Genomic DNA, 25,489 nt, shown 5'->3' on the forward strand with positions numbered 1-25,489 from the left:
TGGTTTAGGAGTTGCGCTGTCCCCGTCGCGCCTCAACATGCAATTCGATCCGTGTATTGTGGCTGGGACAGCCACGGTTTTGCAGCTCTGTGAGGTCTAAACGACAAAATGGCCACCCATTCGGTTGTCTTGAGCTGGTGTTCTGGATGATGCCGTGAGGTTTTGCACGTGCAGTGCTGCACACCTGTGTGTGCTTTGTTAAATCTGTTCAGGAGGATTTCTCCACAAATCTGACTGTCGGCTGATGATGCTAGTTGTAATTAGTGGTGAAACGTCGTACTCAAATTGTAAATGTTTTGGATTTACTCTCCAACACATTGGCGTGCTGTACTCGTAACGAATCGGTATGTTCTGTTTACTTGACAAATTGAACTGATTGGCGGGTGGTTTAACGACACATTGATATTTACACGATCTAACCCAAAAAATCCTCTGTTATGGATAAGTCTAATGTTGATTTGAAGCTTTCGTGACTGCAGGAATCCATACTCTTTGGTTCTTTCGGTAAAGTCACGTGGGTAGAAAAATAAAATAAATAATGACGTTTTGCGCGCAACACAAGCATTTGTTAAATCTTGTGTTGCGCCCGAAACGTCGTGGTTTATTTAATTTAATTTGTATACCTATGTGACTTTACCGAAAGAACCAAAGAGTATGGATAAGTCTGTTAATTTCTAGGCTGCCTTAATGTTTCTGTTATGGGGTTTCTCGTCATTACAGATTTTATTTATAGCTGCTTAAGGATCGATATTAAGAAATGGATGTGTCCCTAACGTTGAATCGTCTGCACCCTCGGCGTAAATGCTTTCGCGAGCACCTTGAGGTTACCCGAGGACACAATGGATCGGCTTTAACCCAGGGCCAAAGAGCTTCACCAAGTGCTAATTTTCGTCCCAGTTGACTTAGGGGTGGCCCGTATCAGCTCTAAATACCGAATGCCACTGGATTGAGCGTCGGGGCGGGAGCTGAATACAGCCGCTCGCCGCTCATTGCGCCGGTGCCAAGTCCTGGCTGCGGCACTGGCGCTACCCCCCCCCCCCCCCCCACCACGCGGAACGTGCTGAGTCTGTGTAAGAATGTGCGGTAAATGCGTTCCACATGCACAAGCGGGGGGGGGGGGGGCGGGCCGCCCTGGCCCGCGCGCGGCGCTGGCTCTACTAACATTATGATTTGCCACTGTGCTGCTCGCCACGGCTTGGAAAATCTTCTGCTTTAGCTTGGGGGCAGCAGCTGGCACGGCCAAGAGCAGCACACGTGATTCCACGATTTTGTGCACGTAATTTAGGGGGCGGTTCGGGGAAAAATACCGTGAGTTGAAGGATTTGCTCATTGAATTCTGTAAAATATTGCCATGCCAGTTATTTAGTAAGGAAATCCTCACCAAGTCTCGAGACTTTTTCAGGGCGGTCCTGCATTGGGTTGTTTGGCCAATTCCATCAACGGGTGTTTCAACAGGTCCCACCTCATTGCCTCCCGCACCTTCAATTCCTGGCTAGCCCTTGTTATCACCCATCAAGTACCAACCAGGCTCATGCCGGCTTGGCTTCCGAGATGTGACGAGAACGAGCACATTTATGGCGATTTGATCGCGTGTAGGTGTTGGGATTTAGTGGCGTCAGCACGTCAATATCTGTTTTGTTGAATTAATCTCGGCTCCAGCTAGGACGAGGGTGATATCATTATGGTTACACTTTTTCACCCAGGAAAGTGTCGCTCGGGCTCAAGACTCGGGGAGAGTCCTGCCAAGTTTTTGCAGTAGGGGGCGTTGTTGCTCATCTTTCGCAGGACCCTCCTGAAAGAGTCTTGAGGCTCTGCTCACTTGGCTCCATTGGGTGAACAAGCACGTGTGGAGGCAGCGGCGAGGGTTGGCGGTTCACGCGCGTGCTCTGGAAGCTCCCGCTGGGCTGCGAGGTCGCCACCTGGCTTGCCAGGGTGTGATGGCAGTGCAGCAAGTTGGTTAATGTTCATCCGTATTTTATGCATAAGGGAAGTGAATCTTGTCCACTTGCACGTGTTGGGTTCTCCGCGTTCTGCGGTTTCCTGTCACTCATTAATGGAGTTGGCCAAACATCCCTATATGGATGCCACGGTGAGGAGATCTCAACTCCCTCCCGACCCTGACACCTGTATATTTGGAGTTGGCATGTTTTCACCGTGGTCGCCTGGATTATTGTCCGGATTTTCAGGTTTTTCCCTCCACATTTAGAATCAACGTGCGTTTAGAGTATTTGGCTGCTATACATTTCCACACGATAAGCCACTTCGTTGAGCTATCACTTGTGGCCAGGTTGCTGCTGAAAAGATCTTTCTAGCTCAGTGGGCCTTACCTGGTAAAATACAAATAGTTCATATATATACAGGACCACAGAGCTTGGGGAATTGTTGGCGCCGGTTCTGGCCTCCTTTGCGCTTGTCTGCGCCTTCCTGTACCTCTGATTCGCAAAGAATTGCTGTGCTGTGTTTCAAATTTGTGTCTTTTTTTACTTAACAATCAAGGCCAGAATAATGGAAACAACTTTTGCTAGTTGCTGGGAGTGACCAAATCGCTCGAGCCTGTCCTGCTAATTTTACTTGTGTGATGCAATCACAGACTCTGATTAATAGCGAAAAAGTGGCATCAGAAAACCTGCTGTGTAGCAATTAAGACGGATGATATATCAGCTGTGACAGGCCAGACGCAATGGAACATTATCCGTTAAACCATTCACACCACCTCCCACTATCGGAGGGAAGAGAAGCTTTATTAGATTTACATTTTGCAAGAACCGTGGGCTGTATTTTGAATGCCTTTGTGGGTTTTGAGAGGGCGGAGAAATGTATCCGTTGAGATGTCGGGTTGCGTTTCCATGACTTGGGCACACGTGGAAGGGGCTGTATTGGGGTGGGGAGCTGGGAGGGGACGGGTTGAGGGTTTGTGGTCGCAGCGACGCGTCTCAATCGTGCCGGGTTGATGATGTTAACTTTGGGTGTTTGTCATTTGTTCACGTGACCCTGCGGCCACTGCAGTGCTACATCAACCACGATGTTATAAAATAAATGTATTCTTTACGAGAATCACAAAGCATACATCGTAAGAGTTTGACCACTCCTGAGTAGAATGAATCGTCGCAGGAACACGCAGTGGAAGCGCTCGTGCCTTGCAGCAAGAAGTGCTCGGGTTCCATCCCCGACTTGGATGCCTTGCTAGATGATGGAGTTGTATGTTCTCCCCCTGTTCTGCACAGGCTTCTTCAGTTTCCTATTACAGACTGTGTAACTGGTATTGGTCAAACATCCCAATGCTGGTAGAATTACCTGTGAATTGCTCAATTGGGATTAGACAGCAACAACATTGCCCTCATGTAAACATCTGGTAGTACCTCCTAAATAATAATACAGAAATATAATGATACTTGGTAAATGAGTTTGCGAGGTGTAGCTGCTATGTGGATCCCGCGTTGATTGAATGCACATTTGGTGGAACAGGTGACGTGATTTGCACACCAACTGCTAAAAGAAGTAGTTGAAATGAGGAGAATTTGGCCACGAAGCTGAATTTCAAAGGCCGAAGGTTGTAAATGTTCTGGGCACGAGTGTTTGGTGAAAAATAGCGCTGGCAACAGAAGAGCAGCACGCGAGGTGGTGCTGGAGGCGCTCTGCAGGCCGCCCACGTGCTCGCGCGTACGACTTATTGGCTGCAGCGCTCACGATGACTCACGAGTAGAGCAGCTCGGCAGCTTTACCAACCACGAAGACAGAGATCCCCCGTGTAGCCTTAACAGACTGTTGCGGCAAGGGCTAATGCTGAGTAGCACCTATGAAGGCCGGCACGGCTCACGAGGGGGAGGGTGGCCAGTACCACGCCCAATGATATTGGCCATGTTTACACATAGCATCAGGTACTCATTTGAGGCCGAGTTAACCTCGGGGAGGCCCAGGTCCAGTTGAGATGATCGTCACCGGTGTCGGCCGCGAGTGAGAATCGAACTCGGGTTGCCAGGTTTCATCGAGCAGCGCTCTAACCGCTGCGCCGCCATTCTCCCAACAACCACACGCGTGCTGCCAGGTGCTCTCTCCACACCGCGTCGGCCTCATTGGAGACACCGGCGCTCTTGCACAACCCTCCGACTGGGAGAGCGGCTGGCAGCCCTTTGTTAAGTGTAGAGGGCTTGGCTTCGGAGAGTTTCCATCAGCGGCGGTGACAGGCGGCGGGCGGAGTTACGCGCCGAGACCGATAGCCACAGGTGCCGAACGCAACCGGGCCCGGTGTAAATTCTTGCTCTCTCTACAGCTCACTTCAAAGGCGCCGCGTGCGATACGGGGAGACGGGCGCGCGGGGGGTGGTGGGCGGAGCACGCTCTGAAAAAACAGAAACGTGCCGCGCTCCTTAACGGCCACAGGTGTGGTCCATGGGGAGCGTAATTGCAAAGTTTTGTGTAAAACCAGGGGATTTTTAAGAGAGCTCAGATGATGCGAGACAGATGTGGGTTCGTGGGAGGAGGTAGCAGCTTGCAGTTGGAGAAGGAGGGGTTCGGTCTGGGAGAGAGAGCGCGATCGCTCTGGGGAGACGGAGCACGTGGGAGGGCGAGGGAAGCCATGGGTGTGGAAAGGAGGAGGCGTGAGGGAGGTGTGAAAGCTCCTGAGTAGCAGAAGGAAGTGTGCGTTTCACTGAACGGGACAAAGTGCTGGCGTTACATTCATTATTGCTGCACTTGTTTACCCAGCAGAGCCTTTCCGGGTCTCAAGATTCTTTCAGGAGGGTCGTGCAGTCCTAATTAACCTTTGTTGGAAAGCATAAAAAACAGGTATTACGAGGATAAATAGTCAAAATGTTTGGAGAAAGGAAATATTTTGCAGTCACAGCCGTGTCACTACCTAAATTGACGTCTAATTTACTTGACTTGCTGCTCAAAATAATCTCCGATTTGCATTCGTACCCTGTGCCGGAGTTGCTTCAAGTGGCGCTTCTCCCTCCACGCTGCTCCCTCCGCGCTTCTCCCTCCACGCTTCTCCCTCCACGCTTCTCCCTCCACGCTTCTCCCTCCACGCTTCTCCCTCCACGCTTTTCCCTCCACGCTGCTCCCTCCACGCTTCTCCCTCCACGCTTCTCCCTCCACGCTTTTCCCTCCACGCTTCTCCCTCCACGCTTCTCCCTCCACGCTTCTCCCTCCACGCTTCTCCCTCCACGCTTCTCCCTCCACGCTTCTCCCTCCACGCTTCTCCCTCCACGCTTTTCCCTCCACGCTGCTCCCTCCACGCTTCTCCCTCCACGCTGCTCCCTCCACGCTGCTCCCTCTACGCTTCTCACTCCACGCTTCTCACTCCACGCTTCTCCCTCCACGCTTCTCCCTCCACGCTTCTCACTCCACGCTTCTCCCTCCACGCTTCTCCCTCCACGCTTTTCCCTCCACGCTGCTCCCTCCACGCTTCTCCCTCCACGCTTCTCCCTCCACGCTTCTCCCTCCACGCTTCTCCCTCCACGCTTCTTCCTCCACGCTTCTCACTCCACGCTTCTCACTCCACGCTTCTCCCTCCACGCTTCTCCCTCCACGCTTCTCACTCCACGCTTCTCACTCCACGCTTCTCCCTCCACGCTTCTCCCTCCACGCTTCTCACTCCACGCTTCTCCCTCCACTCTTCTCCCTCCACGCTTTTCCCTCCACGCTGCTCCCTCCACGCTTCTCCCTCCACGCTTCTCCCTCCACGCTTCTCCCTCCACGCTTCTCCCTCCACGCTTTTCCCTCCACGCTGCTCCCTCCACGCTTCTCCCTCCACGCTTCTCCCTCCACGCTTCTCCCTCCACGCTTCTCCCTCCACGCTTTTCCCTCCACGCTGCTCCCTCCACGCTTCTCCCTCCACGCTGCTCCCTCCACGCTGCTCCCTCCACGCTGCTCCCTCCATGCTGCTCCCTCCACGCTTCTCCCTCCACGCTTCTCCCTCCACGCTTCTCCCTCCACGCTTCTCCCTCCACGCTGCTCCCTCCACGCTTCTCCCTCCACGCTTCTCCCTCCACGCTTCTCTCTTTGTGATTCTCCCTCCACGCTTCTCCCTCCACGCTTCTCCCTCCACGCTTCTCCCTCCGTGCTTCTCCCTCCGTGCTTCTCCCTCCGCGCTTCTCCCTCCACGCTTCTCCCTCCATGCTTCTCCCTCCACGCTTCTCCCTCCACGCTGCTCCCTCCACGCTGCTCCCTCCGCGCTTCTCCCTCCACGCTGCTCCCTCCGCGCTTCTCCCTCCACGCTTCTCCCTCCGTGCTTCTCCCTCCACGCTTCTCCCTCCGCGCTTCTCCCTCCACGCTTCTCCCTCCACGCTGCTCCCTCCACGCTGCTCCCTCCACGCTGCTCCCTCCGCGCTTCTCCCTCCACACTTCTCCCTCCACGCTTCTCCCTCCACGCTTCTCCCTCCACGCTTCTCCCTCCACGCTGCTTCCTCCGTGCTTCTCCCTCCGCGCTTCTCCCTCCGCGCTTCTCCCTCCACGCTGCTCCCTCCGCGCTTCTCCCTCCACGCTTCTCCCTCCACGCTTCTCCCTCCACGCTGCTCCCTCCACGCTGCTTCCTCCGTGCTTCTCCCTCCACGCTTCTCCCTCCACGCTGCTCCCTCCACGCTGCTCCCTCCACGCTGCTCCCTCCGCGCTGCTCCCTCCGCGCTTCTCCCTCCACGCTTCTCCCTCCACGCTGCTCCCTCCACGCTGCTTCCTCCGTGCTTCTCCCTCCACGCTTCTCCCTCCTCGCTTCTCCCTCCACGCTGCTCCCTCCACGCTTCTCCCTCCACGCTTCTCCCTCCGCGCTTCTCCCTCCGTGCTTCCCCCTCCGCGCTTCTCCCTCCACGCTTCTCCCTCCGCGCTTCTCCCTCCACGCTGCTCCCTCCGCGCTTCTCCCTCCACGCTTCTCCCTCCATGCTGCTCCCTCCACGCTGCTCCCTCCACGCTTCTCCCTCCACGCTGCTCCCTCCACGCTTCTCCCTCCACGCTTCTTCCTCCAAGCTGCTCCCTCCGTGCTTCTCCCTCCGCGCTTCTCCCTCCGCGCTTCTCCCTCCGTGCTTCTCCCTCCACGCTTCTCCCTCCGCGCTTCTCCCTCCACGCTGCTCCCTGCACGCTTCTCCCTCCGCGCTTCTCCCTCCACGCTTCTCCCTCCGTGCTTCTCCCTCCACGCTGCTCCCTGCACGCTTCTCCCTCCGTGCTTCTCCCTCCACGCTTCTCCCTCCACGCTTCTCCCTCCACGCTTCTCCCTCCACGCTTCTCCCTCCACGCTTCTCCCTCCGCGCTTCTCCCTCCACGCTTCTCCCTCCACGCTTCTCCCTCCGCGCTTCTCCCTCCGTGCTTCTCCCTCCGTGCTTCTCCCTCCGTGCTTCTCCCTCCGTGCTTCTCCCTCCACGCTTCTTCCTCCAAGCTGCTCCCTCCGTGCTTCTCCCTCCACGCTTCTTCCTCCAAGCTGCTCCCTCCGTGCTTCTCCCTCCACGCTTCTCCCTCCGTGCTTCTCCCTCCGTGCTTCTCCCTCCACGCTTCTTCCTCCAAGCTGCTCCCTCCGTGCTTCTCCCTCCACGCTTCTTCCTCCAAGCTGCTCCCTCCACGCTTCTCTCTCTGTGATTCTCCCTCCACGCTTCTCCTTCTTCACACGGCTCATATCTGTTCCAATTGTTTGTCAGCGTCTGCGCCTCCGATCCGTACAAGGTGAGTGGCTTCGCTCTTCGTCAGGCTCGCATGGCTCTGCTCATTCTCACGATCAAATTTAAGTGAAGATGCTAGATTGTAGATTTCCCATTGAGGTCCATTGCCTCTTTTGCAGATCAATTGGTGGTGGATGATGATGCTTACATTTGAGCGCCCAGTGTCCCATGGACTGCTGTTGAGGGTGATAGCTTCAGACCTCCACTGCAGAGCGGACACCGTGCCTCGCTGTAAACCCCGCACGCGCTTCACCGCGCTGCTGCAGGAACTTGACCGCCACTTTAAGCCAACGCCCTCGCATTAAATGGTGGGGTCTGCCGAGCCGTACATCCACCCTCACGGTTGATCTCCGGCCACGTGGTCAGAGAACGAGGATCAGAAATGTGGATAATGGCGAGAAATTCACAATTAAGAGTCGTGGCTGAATGACCTCTAATTGCAGCTAGGTGATAGAGCAGGTTGCGTAGATCTGCCCTGTATGGTAACTCATGAAGTAAAGCTGCTACATCATGAGTGTAGAATATCCGTGTTATCCTGAAGCTTCAAACGAGTACGAACATCAATGGGGTTGAACTTTGGACTTGATCTGCGGTATCAAATGTCCCGGCCTTGCAAAGTTTCACGTTACATTTTTATCCTGGCTTGATGGCGGCGCGGCGAGGAGTTGGCCTGCGAAATGTGATCCAGAGGGTGGAAAATCGCCCTCGCGGACGGTGTCCCGTTGGACGACCCAGCCGGGGCCTAGGCGACGGGCACCGGTGACCACGGGGGATGGTGACACGCGGGCCTTTTGCAGGCGGTGCCGCTGAGCCTCGAGCTGCAGTGAGGATAAAGAGGAACCCCATCGCAACAGAAACATTCATACCGACCGCAAACAAATTTATTTTACAACGCAGGGCACGGGTGATGCAGCGATGCACGTGCAAAAGCTCTCGGCCTTCTCGAGACCACCGTCTCAAGAACTGAATGTGGACATTTAGTCACCGATTCCAAAGAGTTAAGAAAATGTGGCTATCCCCAACCAGAAGCAATAATACTGAACAGAACAGAACCATGGAACATAAACTTGGACTCCATGCTCGATTCACGAACACGAAGGAAGAGGCATCATCGCGATGATTCAACACTCCGCTACTCCTGACACAACCATCTGGCTCGTCCAAATCCGTGTAAAAGGACAGCTTTTCCTTTACATCAACATCAGCTATTGGAAGAAAGCAAACTGATACAACTATAGACCAGTTTGTGCCTGTTAGCACTTCCTAACAGCAATAATTAATCATACATATTTGGTGGGATAGCGACGTTTTCTCAACTGGTGGTCGAAACAACAAAGCAGTCGTATGTTAAGTTATTTTTAGCCTGTGGTCTGGATGAGTATTAATTTCGGGTCAACTTGTGGATGTCGCTTTATTCTTATTGAATGGGTCCTGGCTCCGCCATGCGCCATCCCTTGGGCGGTCGCGTGCTTCCACGGCCAGAGAGGTCCTTGCAAAGGTCCCCTGTATGACGAGCAGCACTCTGGACCCTACCCGGGAGTTGAAGCACCCAGAGACCAGCTCTGCTTGTTGGTTTCCATCACGTGCGGAGTGTTTCACTTGCTTGGCAGTAAAGGGGGCCACCGCAACAGTTAATTGACCCCGGTGGCGAGCGAGAAGGGAGATTTGTTCCAGGTGCCGACCCTTTGTGACGCTTTGCCCCACACTCCCCGCTGCGTTGGTCGAATATTCCCCACAAATTCCTCCGCTTCCTCTTGTCGCCACGGACGCTAACTGATGGATGCCATTGATGACCAACACCAACATCTTGAGTCATCCGCTGTGACGGCTGCTTGCCATCTGCTTGAGCCGCCGTCTTGAACCCTCAATAACGGCAGAAACCCAGAAAGTCCCTAGGTTTTTAATTCCTGACCCGGGCATCTTTCTACGTGGAAGTTTCGTGCTGTTGAACTCGGTTATTTGGGACTGCTGCCGGTGCCCTCGCTCAAGTCATTTGCTTAGGCCCCTGTTGTTTTTTGTGGGCACCGAGATCATTTGTTTTATTTCCCCTGTGAACTGTTCGGAGATGTGGTTGCATTAGATGCTGGTGTATAATGTAAACTATTCTTCTTGGTTATTTCGGTAAAGTCACGTAGAAGGGAAATAATAAAATAATAAAATGAAAAATATACATTTATTCTTTTAATATTTCTCTTCTACGTGACTTTACCGAAAGAACCAAGAAGATTAATCCCTGCAGTCACGAAAGCTTTAAATCGAAATGTAAACTCTTATCAGTATTGATTGTACACTTTAGGTAACGAATGTACAAACATAGTTTTGTGACCAACCCTTGTGTGTGTGTGTGTGCGCAAATACTTGATTTGTGATATAACGGCCCTGAGGGCTGATGGGGCCATTGCAGCATTCAAGTCAAGTCGGCAAAACTTTTGGATGTACGAGCATATTTATTTACATGTAAAAAATTCTTAACTCTTAAGATCATAAATGTAAATCTTCGAAGCTTGCCAACTACCCCTGGCATTGCGCGTACAGTGCAGCAGACGCATGCTAATGGTGGTAGGCCCCTGCTACGGGTTCATAATATTATTTATTATGAATCCGCTTGTTTACCCAGCAGAGCCTCGACGAGTCTCAAGACCTTTTCAGGAGGATCCTGCCAAGTTTTTTGCAGTCGGCGGCGATGTTGCTGCTCTGTGCAATCCCAAATGAGTAATTTGTGCGTAATTCTTTAGCACTGGGATGTTTTCGGTGGGAGGTGGTGGGGAGGGGGCGATGTTGCTGCTGTGTGTGATCCCAGTTGAATAATTTGCAGATAATTTTTGCAACATTTGAATGTTTTGGCAATACCAGTTGCATTGTGTGTGTCTTCATAGCTTAGGTTAACAAACCCATACAGGAGAGGTAAGATCATTCAAACTCCACACAAAAAGGGGAGCCTGATTCAGGAATCGAACCCAGGTACTTCTTGCTCACGAGGCACGAGCTTTCCCATTGCGCCGCCACCGCCCTACAGCCCAGTCGCGCTGCGCGCTGCGATCGGTGTGCAGCAGTTAGGCGTGCTCTCACCCTTCCCCTGCTGTTTGCCAGCTGCGCGCCGCCGTGTGACCAAGCCGTACGACAGAGCCTCGACAGAGCCTCGCGTGGCGATCTCCGTTACCCCCCCCCACCCCTTCCCGTGTATTGGCGACTCGAGGGACGGACGCTCCTGGCAGCACCTCTTGAGACGCTCGGTCCGATCTGCTGGGGCTCACGATCAAATCATAAAAATACCCCCATCTTGCTCCCACCACCCTCTGAACTTGTTTGTCTGATTGAGTTCCCACGTGCAGCCCGCTTTGAGCACTCTGCGCATTCCCAGATGGCCGACGTGAAAACTGTCCCACAATCCCATTTGCTCTGAAAAGAACTATGGCCGTGTTTTGTGAGTGAGGCCATGCTGCTGTGCACGGCCTCGGGGAAGAATTTGCGTTTACCTGTGCAGCAGACTACCATGGGCCCTAATGCCATGGGTGCCATGTTGGTTTCCGCCAGATTTACCAATCTTCACGTTGTGTTTAACTGATAGACTGACTATGCATTCTTGACTGACACATACTCAATTGGGATTAAACATGCCAATCATTGCTCCCTACTGGCAGATTAATGCCTGACGATAGGCTCGGTGCTGTCACCCAGTGTCCATAGGGCCAGCTGCCACTGGGGGTGCCCCTTCAATTATGTTGACATCAAACGCGATGTAGAAATCGCTCGGTTTATGAATGTTAGCAATTATTTCGTGTCTTAATGTGCGTCATAACGGCCTCATCGATATAATTAAGTATTTACGTTTAGGCAGCTTGCAAATTGCAGTGCTGCTGTAGTGCCCAGTCTGAATCTGTAAGACAGCATCTGAAGCTGCGCTGAAGCCCTCACCTTGCCACTCATTCCGTGTGTTGTTTGGTAGTGCAGCATTATTTGGTATAATTATGGTTATTTTAGCTTGGGGGGGAGGGGGAGGAAACCCATGCCGAGCAGGTGGAGGGAACATACAAACCCCACACAGAAATCTGTCTGAGGCAGGAATCGAACACAGGATATTCTTGTTGCCAGGCACGAGTATTTCCACTGTGCTGCCACCATTGACTGTTCACGCATTCCTGCAACAGTCACCCAAAAACCATGTACTGTGTGCCCTGCCATGCGCTGGTGTGTGGGTTGTGGTGATCATTCTTAATAGTTCTCACGTGGATATCGCTCTCTGAGATTCTCTTGTGAAAAGTTGTTCACGGCCGCTAAGCGAGGCGATCTCATCCACCGACTGAGCAGAGGACAATGTGGGTGAGCTGTTCGGTAAAACAAGGGTTAGATAATACTCAGAATCACGATACGTTTAGTTCATCTGTAAATGTGGGGTCACTTGTGATCATTTATTACAAAAATACGATTTTCCTAGATTTAAGAAGTTGCCTTTTTATATTTTCTTGCCAGGCACAAAGCTTGAAATGTAAAAAAATATTTTTTACGTTTTAAAAAGGGATGCAAAACATACGACAGGAACAGGTGTCCGTAATGAGTGGAACACGAGTCTTTGGTTGTTGAGTTGAGATAATCTGTGAAGGTTCTTGGGCAAGCCTCACTCCTTGAGAAGCAGCCATGGCTCGGGTTTGTGTGCAGGCATCCTTCCTCTTGTGCGCCACTGCCCACAGTCCAGCCACGCAAACTGTTTTGCCGATCTCTGGCAAAGTCCCGCTGTGCCAAAGTTGGGTGACATGTTCAGGGAAGGGCTTGGAATTGGTTTTGTAAAGTTTACAAAATGTTCCAGGAAAGCTGGTACAGAAACCTTCTCGGGCCGCCTCATAATTTTTGCCGAGGTTTCGTGTCCGCTGGTCAGCAACGCATGGCAGATTTGCGTTCTCTCTCTCGGCCCTGTGAAAGGGAGAGGGAGCAGAGTGAGATTAATTTTTTTCACCGTCTGGCTACGAAATCTTAAGCCACGAATGCTGTTTCCATGTCACATTGACCACCAAGCCAGGACTGTGGAAATATCCTGGGTTTAGGTATCAAATCTTCATCCAACCAAACCAGGAGCCTCACAGTCTCAGTTATCAAGCAGTGATGTGGCCCCGCTGGTTGTTACTCTGCATGTAATAATCATGAATACACGCTATCTGCTTCACAGTGGAGGTTTAAAGATCCCCCAACATAATTTTAAAAGATTAGCCCATTGTGTGCTGTCATCCTAATCCAAATTTGCCAATTAGCCACAAATTATTCAATTGGGATTCCACAGATCAAGCAATTGCCCCCACTAGCATTGAGATGTTTGGCCAATAGAAGTTACAATGCATTTTCTATCGATGGGAGGAAACTGACGAATCAAGAGGAACCGCATGCAGAACTGGGGGAGAACATACAAACTCCACACAGGAAGAGCACCAGTCGGAGATCGGACCCAAGCGCTTCTTGCTTCGAGGCACGAGTGTTACCACTGCGCTGCCACCCCGCCGCCCAAATGTGAATTCGTTGATAAGTCTGTTCTGGCTACGTAACGATTTCTGAACATGACAAGGGGCTTGCCGCCTGTGGCGAGCGGTGCGTCACCAGCTCAACTTTTGCTGCCTGTGACACGGCGGGTTTGGCAGATACAGAACACCGCCAGCTCTCACCAAACGGCGCTGGTTGCCGAGGCAGAACGTGCAGATGACTTTTGGCGGCGCCGCCTGGCCGCCCGATACTCCGCTCGCCGCCATCCCCGCCGCGCCGGGATCGGCCGAGAGGGCCCCGGCCAGAGCTTGCGTCACGGACGCGTCGGCGCCGGCCCGCTGCGCCCTCTCGGCGTGGCGCGCCCCGCCGCAGAAGGGGGGCGGCGGGGGGGCGTGGCACGGCTGCCCGTCGGGGCACCGCTCGCCCAGCAAGAGGACGTTGCCGAGGTGCGAGATGTAGCTGGACGCGAGGCGCAGCGTCTCGATCTTGGAGAGCTTGCGGTCGGCCGGCTCGGTGGGGATGAGTGTGCGCAGCGCGGTGAAGGCCGTGTTGACGCTGTGTGTGCGGTCGCGCTCGCGGGCGTTGGCCGCCTGCCGCTGGCGCGTCTCGCCCGGCGCAGCAGCACCGCCGCTGCAGAGAGAGCCGTCTGCTGGGGAGGGCGGGGGGGGGGGGCGCGCGATCAGAATGACATGATCTGTACGCGATCAGAAACGCCATCGCAACAGAAACGTGAATGAGTATGTACATTGTATGCTGAACTTCTTTCACACCATATGTAGCCAACTATTCTGTAACCAGCACCGGATGTTTGGATACAAGTCCACTGCGTTTTATTCAGGAGATACATTTAGCTTCAGCGGGCGCATATTTGTAAACCCCAATCGTACAGAATCTGGAATGCTGGCTAGGAGGGGTAAGTATATTGTAATTGGCTGGTAGTGGTCATCTGATCAGAATCCTCCAGAGCCATGTGTACATGATGATCAGTTTGATTTGTTTATAATCAGCTGCTTATATCCCCGCCTTTCATTGCAGTTTATTTTTTTTAAACCCATTTTTTTGACGTGCCAAATTTGAATATTTCCTGAAAAATACTCAAATTGGGATCACACACGGCCACATCGCCCACTCGCCTGAAACCACCAGAGGCTGTGAAACACAGCAGCAGCTCCTTCGTGGCGACTGCCCCGTGCTCTTCAAACGATGGCGCCCGTAGCAAATCTCCTGGATGAGCGTCACTATGATGAAGAGCCTGCCGGTGAGGAGCGTGCTCAAAGCTCTGCTGCGCTTTAACGGGACGTTCGCTCGTTACCCCACAACCTCGGCTCCGGCGATGAGTGAGCGCGGTCGAGTTGTCTGCGTGAGCGACTTGGCATTTTAGACACGCGTGACCGCAGCTGCCTTGCAGTTTTGCACGAGTTACAGCACCAAGAAGCTCTATCTCAAACGGGTGGCGAGCGCTGAAACCCAAAGAACCCTTAATGGCGTTACGGTTGTTAAAATGCCCACGAGTGCCCGAGCATAATCGATTGGCTTCGGGGAAAGGCATTTGCCGATGATGCTCAGGGAGGGCTTTCCCTACACTCCCTTTATGGCAAAGTTATTTCCACAACTATTCCCGAGTGCTGAGTCTCAGGCATCGGGGTCACCTTGCCATGGTGTCCTGGACAATCGACTTTGATAGTAATTTATTAATAGCACGTAAAGCAACACCATTTGTTGGCCCACTACAAGAGAACTCCATTGCTCCGCATTGATATGGTCCCCCCCCCCCCCCATCGTATCAACCCCAGAGTCTTTGATCCGCGGCGTTGTGCGGAGGTTCGACGTCAAGTCTGCAAAATAAACTTTTGCGCCAATGCAATGCGCCGAGAAATTAGCCACACGATTCCTTTAATTGGCAAAAGGTTTGCGGATTACAGGGGAAGTGCGGCACGTTACTGCTGAATTCGTCTGCGGTAAAGTCCTGAATTATACGGTCAAGATATTATCTTAGACCCAAATGGTGGAAACATCCCATCTGGTTCGATGTTAAATCGATGTTTTAGATTTTTGTACACCTGATATCTAAGTCTTTTCAGCTGTTCTGTGCTAATGCAAAATTCTTAAAAAAATAAAATCCACAAAAAGAATTTTAAAGCAAAATGAATATCAAACAAATGAAGGTCTGCTCCCACAACTCCGCCAAGCATCGTCAGTCAGCCGCGGAGAGCCGCGGGACTACGGGAACAGTCGCGAGCCGCGGGCTATCCGCGACTTACAGGGATTTCGTAATCTTTGGGTCTTTCGGTAAAGTCACGTAGATAGGTTAAATTAAAATAACAAATAACAAAAAACTACGACGTTTCGATTGCAACACAAGCGGTCGTCATCAGGATCGAAACGTCGTAGTTTTTTGTTATTTTCTTTGAACCTATCTACGTGACTGCAGTCACGAAAGCTTGAAGTGACGATTGACAGCGATTTGCAGATTGCTCCATCACGAATCATTGAATACCTTTTATACGTTATTTATTGTTTACATTATACACAATATAACATGGTCTTGACATTTACCTTACTTTAGATTTTTTACGTAACATAACGTATGTATTTTTTGCATTTCATTTACATTTCAGAATAGTTTTGCCTTGTCCCACATGATGGAGCTAGCTGGGGTGAAACGAGAACGTGCGTGAGTTTGCGTGTGAACTTGTGTGTGTGCGTGTGAACTTGTGTGTGTGCGTGTGAACTTGTGTGTGTGCGTGTGAACTTGTGTGTGTGCGTGTGAACTTGTGTGTGTGCGTGTATGTATGCGTGTGTTTATTGCTGGGCGTGAGCGGGGGATCTTTGTGTTTGTTGTGTTGACAATGATGGTACAGTTGGTTAGCGCACTTCGCTATGAACCCGCCAACTGATTCAATTACCACTCACAGCTAACATTGTTGATGAATACCTGAACTGGTCCTGGGCCTCCGCTAGTTTAACTCAGCCTCGAATAAGCACCTGGTGTGATGTGTAAACATCTAAACTGGAGAGACAAAGGCGACCGGGCATGGTGCTGGCCACCCTTTCCCCAAGCAGCCTATTAGAGGCTATACGGGGGATCTTTATCTGTGTGTGTGTGTATCGTGGAAAGCGGTGGCACATTGGTCCGTCACTGCGCTATGAACCTGGGGATCTGATTTCGTTTCCCAGCCACAGCCATCGCCATTGGCAAGTGACATACGAACTCGTCCTGGGTTTCCCCCTGGTTGACTCAGCCTAAAATGCTCCGTGTTGGCCTTATTAGGTACTCGCCATCAGCCCTGGCAACAGCAGTCGGTAAAGACTATATGGGGGATATTGGTCTACGTGTGTGTAAGTGTACCTATTTCATTGCCCTGAATACCGAACTTAATACTGCACCATGCCGTACTTTGCCACTAATTGTAGGGAGACTCCCCATTGTGGCTGTCGTGGTGATGGTGCTGTCGGGTTATACTCTATCTGTAGGCTAACTCTCCGGACCCTGGCAATGTGTGTGACTGCGTTACAACCTCCCTAATTCTGAATGCTTACTTATCACATGAATGGATTTTCTTTGTTTGTGAATGTCTATTTGCCCTTGTTATGATGGCTTACGCCGTTCTTGTCATTTATTCCCTTCGGTTACAGTGCAGCCTTTATATTTTCATAATCACGTGTGTTTTTATCGTATACACCACATCACTTGTAATTTACAGCTGTTTGTCCATCAATTGCTGGACGAAGGCATCCCCCACATCGTCTCGATCATGTCGATCATGGGGGTTGTTTACCCAAACGTCACCTTGCTGGTCAGTGTGAGTTGGTGAAATTAAGAGGCTCGGACAAGTTGATGTATTGCTCGCCACTGATATTAGCCGTTACTGGGAATCAAATTCGGGTCACTGGCTTCATGGTTATGTGCCATTGCGTCCCACTCCTGGTTTATTTATGGATTTGTATACCGTACTTATTTTCTCATAAGTACAGTACATTACGTGCGCTTTTATTAACAAACAAAACTTTTCACATTAACAACTTAATTTAATGTAATTTTTGTAAGCAAAATGCAATTTACTGCTTTTAAATTTCAGCTGTTATTTTTTGTACGGGTATAAAGGTTTATTTGTACTTTGGCGCATGTAACTCTTCTTGTAAAATATAATATTGTTGCCGTTCATGCGTTGGCCTCGAGTCTCCCACGCAAACGCCGCACATCTCCCTGCACCCGCACCGGCCTTAACGTCAGGCTGTTCAACCGCTAAACCGCACTCCGAACTGGTCACCGGTTCCAAACGTCGGGTTCCGGAAACCGATTCCAACGTAACGAGCGCGACCGACGTAAGAACTGTACCCCACTGAGCTGCCGCGCCGAGGGATGGGATCGGCGAGCCGGCCACCTCGGGATCGCGAGTGGCAGCGCGAGCCGACCGGCTCCCTCCGCGTGGCCGCCCCGTGGGATCGCACCGAGCGAGCGCTCACCGGTGATGTGGCGCGCCCGCTTGCTCGGGGCGCCGCCGGCGCCGTAGGGGAGCGAGCGCTCCGAGTCCTCGCTGCCGCTCTCGTTCTCGTCCCCGGAGAGCTCCTCCGTGAAATAGCGCAGGCCGCCCGAGGCCCGCAGAGCCGCGTAGGCCATCGCGCCGGCCCGGCGGCGTCGCGCGCCGCGGTCCGGCGGCCCCTCGTGTGGACGACGGCACGCGCGGTCAGGGTCGGAGCGCGACGGCCGTAGCACGACGAGCGCTGCCGCGCAGGTCCGCGCCGAGCGAGAGTCGCATGCCTACGTCAGGTTTAAGTGTTTTTTATTTCAATTTGGAATGTAATTTATTCGGAATCCATAACCTCCAGGCGATTCATTTTACCAGTAAACGATTATACGTAAAATAATAAAGAAAATTGTTATTTCAACGCTTTCACTTTTGACACTAATGGCATCAAATCAAGTTTTGAAATGGTTTCGGTTTGAGTTCGTTCTAATAGATATTGAAATCTATAAATCTCCTGTTCTTCAGTTGAAGTCTCTTCCAGAATCTTCAAAGTATGCGCTTGCGTTGTTCTCTGCATAGATTCGCACACATCAACGCAGAGGAGTAGTTGGGTTACATCTCCCGTCTACGCTGCCACTATAATGTCTCGGCAGGAGCAGGCTCACGGCTCGGGCTCCTAGGCTACGGGTATTAGGGTGTGTGTGTCGGTGTCAGGGTGCGTGTCGGTGTGACGTGTCGACGTGCGCACGCACGCTCACCGAGCTCCACACTCGCGAGCGCGTGCTGCGCCGATTAAATACACCGAGACCTCGGCCAATCCGGGCGCTCCCTGGCTCGGCGATGTCACGTGGTGGGAGGGGGGTCTCGTGGGGGCGGCAGGGGATGGGGAGTAGAGAGCGGCGCGCGAGGGGGAAGCGATGCAGGCGAGGGAAACAGACGGGCGGCCACACGATGCTCACGCTCGTGCTTCACAAGCAAGAAAATTCTGGGTTCGATTCCCGACTCTGGCACCTGTTTGTCCCGAAAATCCTCACCGAGTCGCAAGACTCGTTTGCAGGAGGGTCCTGCCCAGTTTTCGCAGGAATGGGCGATGCTGCTACTGTGTATTTATTTTCATTGAGATGGTTGGTCAATACTGGTTACGTTGCTTTGTTTTCTTTCGCTTTGGGAATAAACCAGAGAAGCTTGAGGAAACCCGTGCCTACAAACTCCACACAGAACTATGCTCGAGTCAGAATCGAACCCAGACTCAATCTTGCTGTGAGACGTGGGTGTGAACACTGCATCTTCACCCTGCTGCCCACACTAATCCGGTGTTCCTCTGGATGGGGTTTAGCACCCTCACTGCCTCATTCTAATGATTATTTTGCCGAGGAAGGTTGATTTTTCATCAAGAGCTGATGTGTGGCCCTACCTGTGTGTTTAATATTCCAAATGGGGCTTATGGATGTCCTCCGGTGTGCATGCTAAAGCACAGCAAGTTGGCACAGTAGGTGGGGGGGGCACAGGTGGTGCATCGGCCAGTCTCGGTCAGTCGACTTGTGGCATCTGGGTCTGCCCCGTGACCTCCTGCCAGCGGGCGTTCGACACTTCACGTGGCCTCAACGTGCACATGGCCTGGCATAAGCGTCGTGGTGACGTCACCGCCACTTAGTGGCGAATGGCGGTTGTTGTGCATGCGCGCGCATGCGGCCGCAGTGCGGTGTGGCCTTGGTAGTCGTCTCCTTAATAGAACTTGCCCCACAACGTGTGTAGACTATCCGGGGAAGCCTCGTCTTTGTGTGTGAGCGTGCACGTGTGTGAGTGTGCACGTGTGTGAGCGTGCACGTGTGTGAGCGTGCACGTGTGTGAGTGTGCACGTGTGTGAGCGTGCACGTGTGTGAGTGGCCGCAGCTGTGAGCGAGCTCCCGGATGTGCCGCAGACCTCCCGTGATCCCAGCTGGGAAAACGACCTCGTGCGTTATTGCTCATACAAAAAATCACTCTCCCCTCAACTTGAGACGTTTATTTATTAGAGAGATGGAAAGAGATCGCTCACAGCAATCGTGCTTAATGTATGTTTTAAGTACTCAGTTATCAGGGTGTTGACTGTAGGCCCAAAGGTTTAAAACGCAAAGCGGCCAGCGAGCATTATCAAAGTTGCACTAGATAAGAGTTAACAGGTTTCTTGAATTGAGCAAGGTTATTAGATGGGCTTCAGAAAGACACGATCGGAGGGAATTCCAAAGTGGAGTTGTGTGAGGGAAGACGCAGAAAGAGAAGTGTTGTTGTGACTTGCAGTGCGGTGAGTGTGTGGGTGAGTGAGTGAGTGGGTGAGTGAGTGAGTGGGTGAGTGAGTGGGTGAGTGAGTGGGTGAGTGTGTGAGTGAGTGGGTGAGTGTGTGAGTGTATGAGTCGGTGTTTGAGTGGTTTGGTGAGTGTGAGACAGGGTGGGTGTGTGACTGGGTGAGTTGTTGTGGCCTGCAGTAATAGTGGTGGCTGCACATTGTGGTGGATGAGATGAAGCAGACTCCTCAATATTGGTGCCTCACAAGTACAGTACAGAATGTATGTATGTTGAACTTCTTTCGCACCGTACGTAGCCAACCGTGCTAATCGGAGGAACAGGGGAAGGACAACAAACTAAACACAAAAATAGCAGTTCTAAAGAAATTAGTTTCCAAAAATGAATCTTCCAAGCATACACCTTTAGCTGAGAATGCTCTGCAGACTGCGTAGAGTGCCAGGTTTGTGACTTTCTCGTCAGTTCCTTTGAGCTTTCAATTAGAATGTTTACTTCTACTTTGAATTCCGTGAAAGTGTTCGTTTATTTTGTTAAATATGGTGGCTGTCGTGAGTTGATATCAAATCAATGTACAGATAAATACGCACGTTAATAATGATGTGACCTATAACATAACGGATATGATACAGATATTAACAACTATTAATTGAGACGGTTGATATTAGTAATGTTTGACAAGTGTGAATATTAATATAAAAATCTAGACAGTGATCCTATCATAGTAACGTTAATTATTCTTATAAATGATTACATTTTGTATTCCCACCATTCTCAGAGTGCAAGGCTATGACAAAGGAAGACTCCGTACGGAACTTAATCTGTATGTCTCTTAGTCTGCACGTCACTTAGTCTGCTTCACAGTCGGGGGAGATGTTACTGTGTCTAATCGCTGTTGAGATGTTACCTGTATCTAATCGCTGTTCAGTAAGTTGCAGTTAATGTTATAAACATTTGGAACATTTGGAAGATGACGCTGGTGCACAAAGGCCCAATACTCTTTTCTAATGATGTCAAAGGATCTTTAACATCGACTGTGAAGCAGACTGTGTAGTAATATTTTACTGTGAATACACCGCAGTGTTAACCAGGCTGCCTGCCAGATTCGCACCACAAACCTCTGCAACAAGCGATGAAAGCGCTTCCTCTGCCGCATCACCACCCTCGGCAATTTTGCACTGACCAGCACGGTGAAGTATGGTCAAAAAATCCTCATGACTTATGTGACATGATGAGGCCTCCTTCAAATAATAGATAAATAACTGAAAATAACATTGAATGCAACAAGGATATTGTCTCAATGGGTTATATGCACTTTTAAATAATGGTAATAACGTCTTTAATGCATGGAAGTCTCTGCTGAGTCTCTAAGGCTCTTCTTCAGGAGGGTCCTGCTACATTGGAATGTTTCAACAATTCCAATAATGAGTGATTGGCTACTCGTGGGAGGAAACCAGAGAAAATCCACCATGACCAGGAGGGGGTGAGCCTCAACATTCCGGACAGACGGATTTAAGAATCCTTTGCTGTGCTTCCATCTCCTGGCCATCTCACAATCAGCCCCATCCTACAGCACCTGCTACTCTTCTTCTTGTGTCGTCTGCATCCACTTTTATTCCCCTCCATGCTATTAAGTCACATCCAATGTGGTAATGTGGAAATCACAAAGGGGTCGCGTTCTTACCCATGGATGATAAAATCAGGGATATAGTAAGTGGCTGAGCACCGGGTTTTAAGCTGCAACTAGCGTTGGGGGATGTGTGATCATACGTCACCAGACTGCTGGTTGCGAGCTGGCAAAGACACTCGCTTGACATAGGGGACGGGTTAGAACCCAGCAGCGCCCAGCCCAGCGCCCAGCTCGGTGTGCACAAAATGGGCGCGGCAGCCATCAGAGGCCAGAGAAGTGAGGAGGGCCAAGGAAAATGGCCAACAACAAGATGGAATGAAAAGGCCAGTCCAATCCATAATTCAGCCTTCTGTTCTGCCAGTCAACTGTTTGTCTTCGGCTTGGTGAGAGTGCACAATGCATATCTCTTCTTTACATGCAACATGGAAGTGCTCTGTCTGGATTATGTGCAAACTCTTTTTGGTGGTCCCATTGGAGCCGCGTTGCTAGCAGCTTGCACCCTCGTGCCAGCGGAGTCCTCGATGTGCAGCAGCAGTGTTCTCAGACATATGTGGATATGCGATTCTGTGCAAATAATAATAATACCTTGGCATTGGTATAGATGGTGAACTATTAACGATGACCGAAGTTTTTATCTCAGCGTCCCACCGATGGAGTTTATTTTTCATAGAGATCGGTTGAGAGCCCATTGGGACAGCGAGCGTAATTCATAGCTGGCCAAGCGCCATTGAAGCCGAGCGGAGAGCACTGTCCGGATTTTCCATTCGCTCTTCCAGGGCGGCGCGATCCGCCAGCCTGGAGTGGCCTCCACGGTCGAGCGAGTCGCGCGGTCAAAGCCGTACATCCATTCACCGCCACTGCGATTCGGTGATTTGTTTTGATTGGGGGTTGTCATGTTATTCAAGAATGTTTTTTTTTCATGTCCACTCTTGTTTGTATTATGGCCCAGTGGGTAATACTCGTTACTCGTAGCACAAAGAACCTGGGTTTGATTCCGGTCTTGGGCACATGTCTGTGTAGTGTTTGTGTGTTTGTATGTTCTTCCCCTGTTCTGGATGGGTTTCCTGCAGGTTTTCCAGTTTTCTTCAAAAGATAAACTACACACACTCCCTACAAATAGCACCGATATTGGTCAAATCAATATCTCTATGCTGAAATTTACCAGCAAATGTCTCAATTGGGATTACACAGAGCAGCAACATGGCCACTACTGCCAAAAACATGGCAGGACCCTGCTGAAAACGACTCTTGAGGATCGTGAGGATTTCCTGGGTAAACAAGCGCAGTAATGATAATGATAGAATCTGGGATCTTGATGGTGCTGGCTCAGGGCTCTGACCACCTGGTCCCCTGACGGCCTCTGATGGGTGACTGTTGAACACCTGGGGGTTATGTAACTCGTCACACAAGGGGAAGTTGATACTTAACATTATTTAAAGTGAATTCGTCTGAATAGGAGTACATTTTTATTTACTGAAACATTAACGACTTTCACCTTCCCTAGCAGTTTGATGACATTTGTAAATTGATTTCGTGAGCATTTGAGACATCGTCATACCACGAGTGGTGTTTCATGGTACTCTCATCATGTTCAAACTAAACACTTTTATTTCTCGATTATAGTTTTTGTTGTAATTTTTTCCTTTCAAACTTGTGTTTTTGTACCCTCCTTGGCTGGCAATTCGTGAATTGTTAGCCTGTTTAGTGGCAGCCGTGCAGCGCGTGTTGCTGTGAAAACCATGGAGTGTGGCGAGGAGCGGTTAGTGCAGCGGTTAGCGCGCTGTGCTATGAACTGGGTAGCCTGAGTTTGATTCCCACTCATGGCCAATACCCAGTGACGATTATCTGAACTGGTCCTGGGTCTCCCCTCAGTCGATTTCGCAGCAAATGAGTACCCGGTGCGAGGTGTAAATATTGCCATTAGGAAGACAAAACGCAAAAAGAGTCGTGAGACTCAGACTTTCCTGAGTAAACAAACATAATACTAATACATCCGCAGCATTAACCAGGGCGGCCTGCTGGTGTCGAATTTGAAACCTCTGCGACAAGCGGAGAACGCGTCACGGCTGGGCCACTGCGTCACCGCACAAATGTGGAGAGGATCAAGCGCGCGGTAGACGCGCGGCATGCACTCTCACGGTGGAGCGCCCATCGTGAGGGGGGGGAGGGGGGTGTGGGGCGGTGTGCGTTGAGGGCGGTGCGTCGTGGGTGTGTGGTGGGCGTATGGCGAGTGTGGGGCTGTGCGCATGGGGCTGCCGCGCTGTTTGCCGTGCGGCAGATGTTTGCAGCCAGACCTGGCCACTGGGGAGGTGCATGCCTTCGGCCCCAGCAGATCGCTCGCTCCCTCTTGCTCCCACTCCTGCTCTCGATTCTGCGGATTGTTCCTGTCTTACTTTGTCTCTTCATTTTTATTTTCCATCCCGCTCTCTCTGCCAACATCCGTTTTGGTCTTTGTTTCAGTTTGTCTGGCTCCAGCTCGCGCTCGTTGTGGCACAGTGGTATAGCACTCCTACCTCGCAGCAAGAAAGCCCTGGGTTCAATTCCCAACTTGGTTACCTTTCTTTATGGAGTTTGTATGCTCTCTCCCCCTATTCTGTATTGGCTTCCTCTGGTTTCTCCGCTTTTGTCCCTTAGCTAAACATCTCAATGCTGAAGAATTACCAGAAATTTACTCCATTGGAATTGCACACACGATAACATAACCTGCGAAAACTGGGCAGGACCCTCCTGAAAAAGAGTCTTGAGAACAAGCGTAATAATCCTCTCTCAAGTTTCTTTGTGAATTTGTTGATTTTATCTGTGTCTCTCGCTATATGTCTCGATGTAACAATATCTCTGGATCTGTGTCCTTACACTTCACGTCCTGTTTTTAGTCGTGCAACTGATCAATCTTTATACCCTATTTAATAAAAAAAAACTATTTTGCACAATTTTATGCAATTTGTGCTACCGGTCTCGACATGGGAAAATATCCCATCTTCATGAAAAGTCCACGGAAGGTGATATCACAGAACTACATCAACTTCTTAAACACACTTCACTCTCCCACGTGTCCCGCTATAGAAACCCTAATTGCATGGCAGCCAAACTGTTTTTCATTTTCAGAGCTGGAATTTTCCAAATGAACTAAAAACCAAAGTTCCTCATGGGCTTCTTCTTGCAGTCATCGGTGATCGTGCTGAGACGATCAACTCGCTACCTGAGAACCCGGTTTAATCGGGGCCATTGCACAAAACGTTGCTCATGTGTTACATTTCCATGCAGTGTTAGTGACGGAGGTCGTTAGTTTTCTTGTTTAATCGGCGGTGGCTGGGACCACGAATCCCAGTTGTGCCGGCCCAGTGCTTCGATCCCGGACACAACCAACCCATTCTGATCCACAGTAGTTCTTACTGCTTTTATAATGGTTGTCGACTTCATGAAAACAGGGCAAATATACGCGTATGTGTGTATATGAAAAACCTGCTAATACAAAGCACTGACTGTAAACCACTGAATGTCTTAGAAAAGTTTGTTCTCCGTAGCTATAAACGTCTAAAACTAGAAAAAGCTCAAGTCGTCCCTGAAGACGCGGTAAATGTTTGCAGCCTAGAGTGAAAAACGGCCAAGAATGTTCCTCTGTAAAATAATAATACTACTGGCCAGCGACTTGTGTACCAGTTTAAGGACCGCATCCGAGGGTATTTGCATCGAGCTCCGACCGAGACAAAACTCTGAAATGCTTTTTTGGGACTGTGTAGAATGTGCCGAGCGCTACGTGCGGGTTTTCTCCAGGTGCTCCGGTTCCCTCCGACACGTGCATAATAAACACTCGTGTTATGAATTAGCTGAAAAAATCTTAAAATATTATTTAGATTTTGTAGTTTCATCAATAATGCTTGGGCAACGGATATTGTTCCTTACACTTCCACCGCTTGCGTCTCCACCGCACTGTCCATATGCAGGTAGCATTTCCGATGAGGACCTCTAAGACAATGCACACCTGGAGATGCCGCTTCTAAC

General features: G+C 50.8%; 2 protein-coding genes across 3 annotated transcripts in view; one reads left to right on the forward strand and one right to left on the reverse strand.

The window, feature by feature from the left end:
• The window catches only part of BOP1 (BOP1 ribosomal biogenesis factor), a 56,413-nt gene that overhangs the window by 15,324 nt on the left and 15,600 nt on the right, over nucleotides 1-25,489 (forward strand).
• SCX (scleraxis bHLH transcription factor) lies at nucleotides 10,163-18,331 on the reverse strand. 2 transcript variants are annotated; one of them, XM_061573426.1, is made up of 3 exons: nucleotides 17,576-18,331; nucleotides 13,291-13,754; nucleotides 10,163-12,550 (listed from the first exon to the last, which is right to left on the reverse strand). In XM_061573426.1, exons 1-3 carry the CDS (start codon nucleotides 17,727-17,729, stop codon nucleotides 12,512-12,514), a joined length of 657 nt encoding a protein of 218 aa, XP_061429410.1. In that variant the 5' UTR covers nucleotides 17,730-18,331; the 3' UTR covers nucleotides 10,163-12,511. The 2 variants fall into 2 exon arrangements, with proteins under 2 accessions (XP_061429410.1, XP_061429409.1); XM_061573425.1 differs by having other exon boundaries at nucleotides 13,291-13,757.

This window comes from Lethenteron reissneri, chromosome 52 (assembly GCF_015708825.2).
Source record: "Lethenteron reissneri isolate LAM-NWPU_2019-01 chromosome 52, ASM1570882v1, whole genome shotgun sequence".
In the NCBI taxonomy this organism is placed as follows: domain Eukaryota; kingdom Metazoa; phylum Chordata; class Hyperoartia; order Petromyzontiformes; family Petromyzontidae; genus Lethenteron; species Lethenteron reissneri.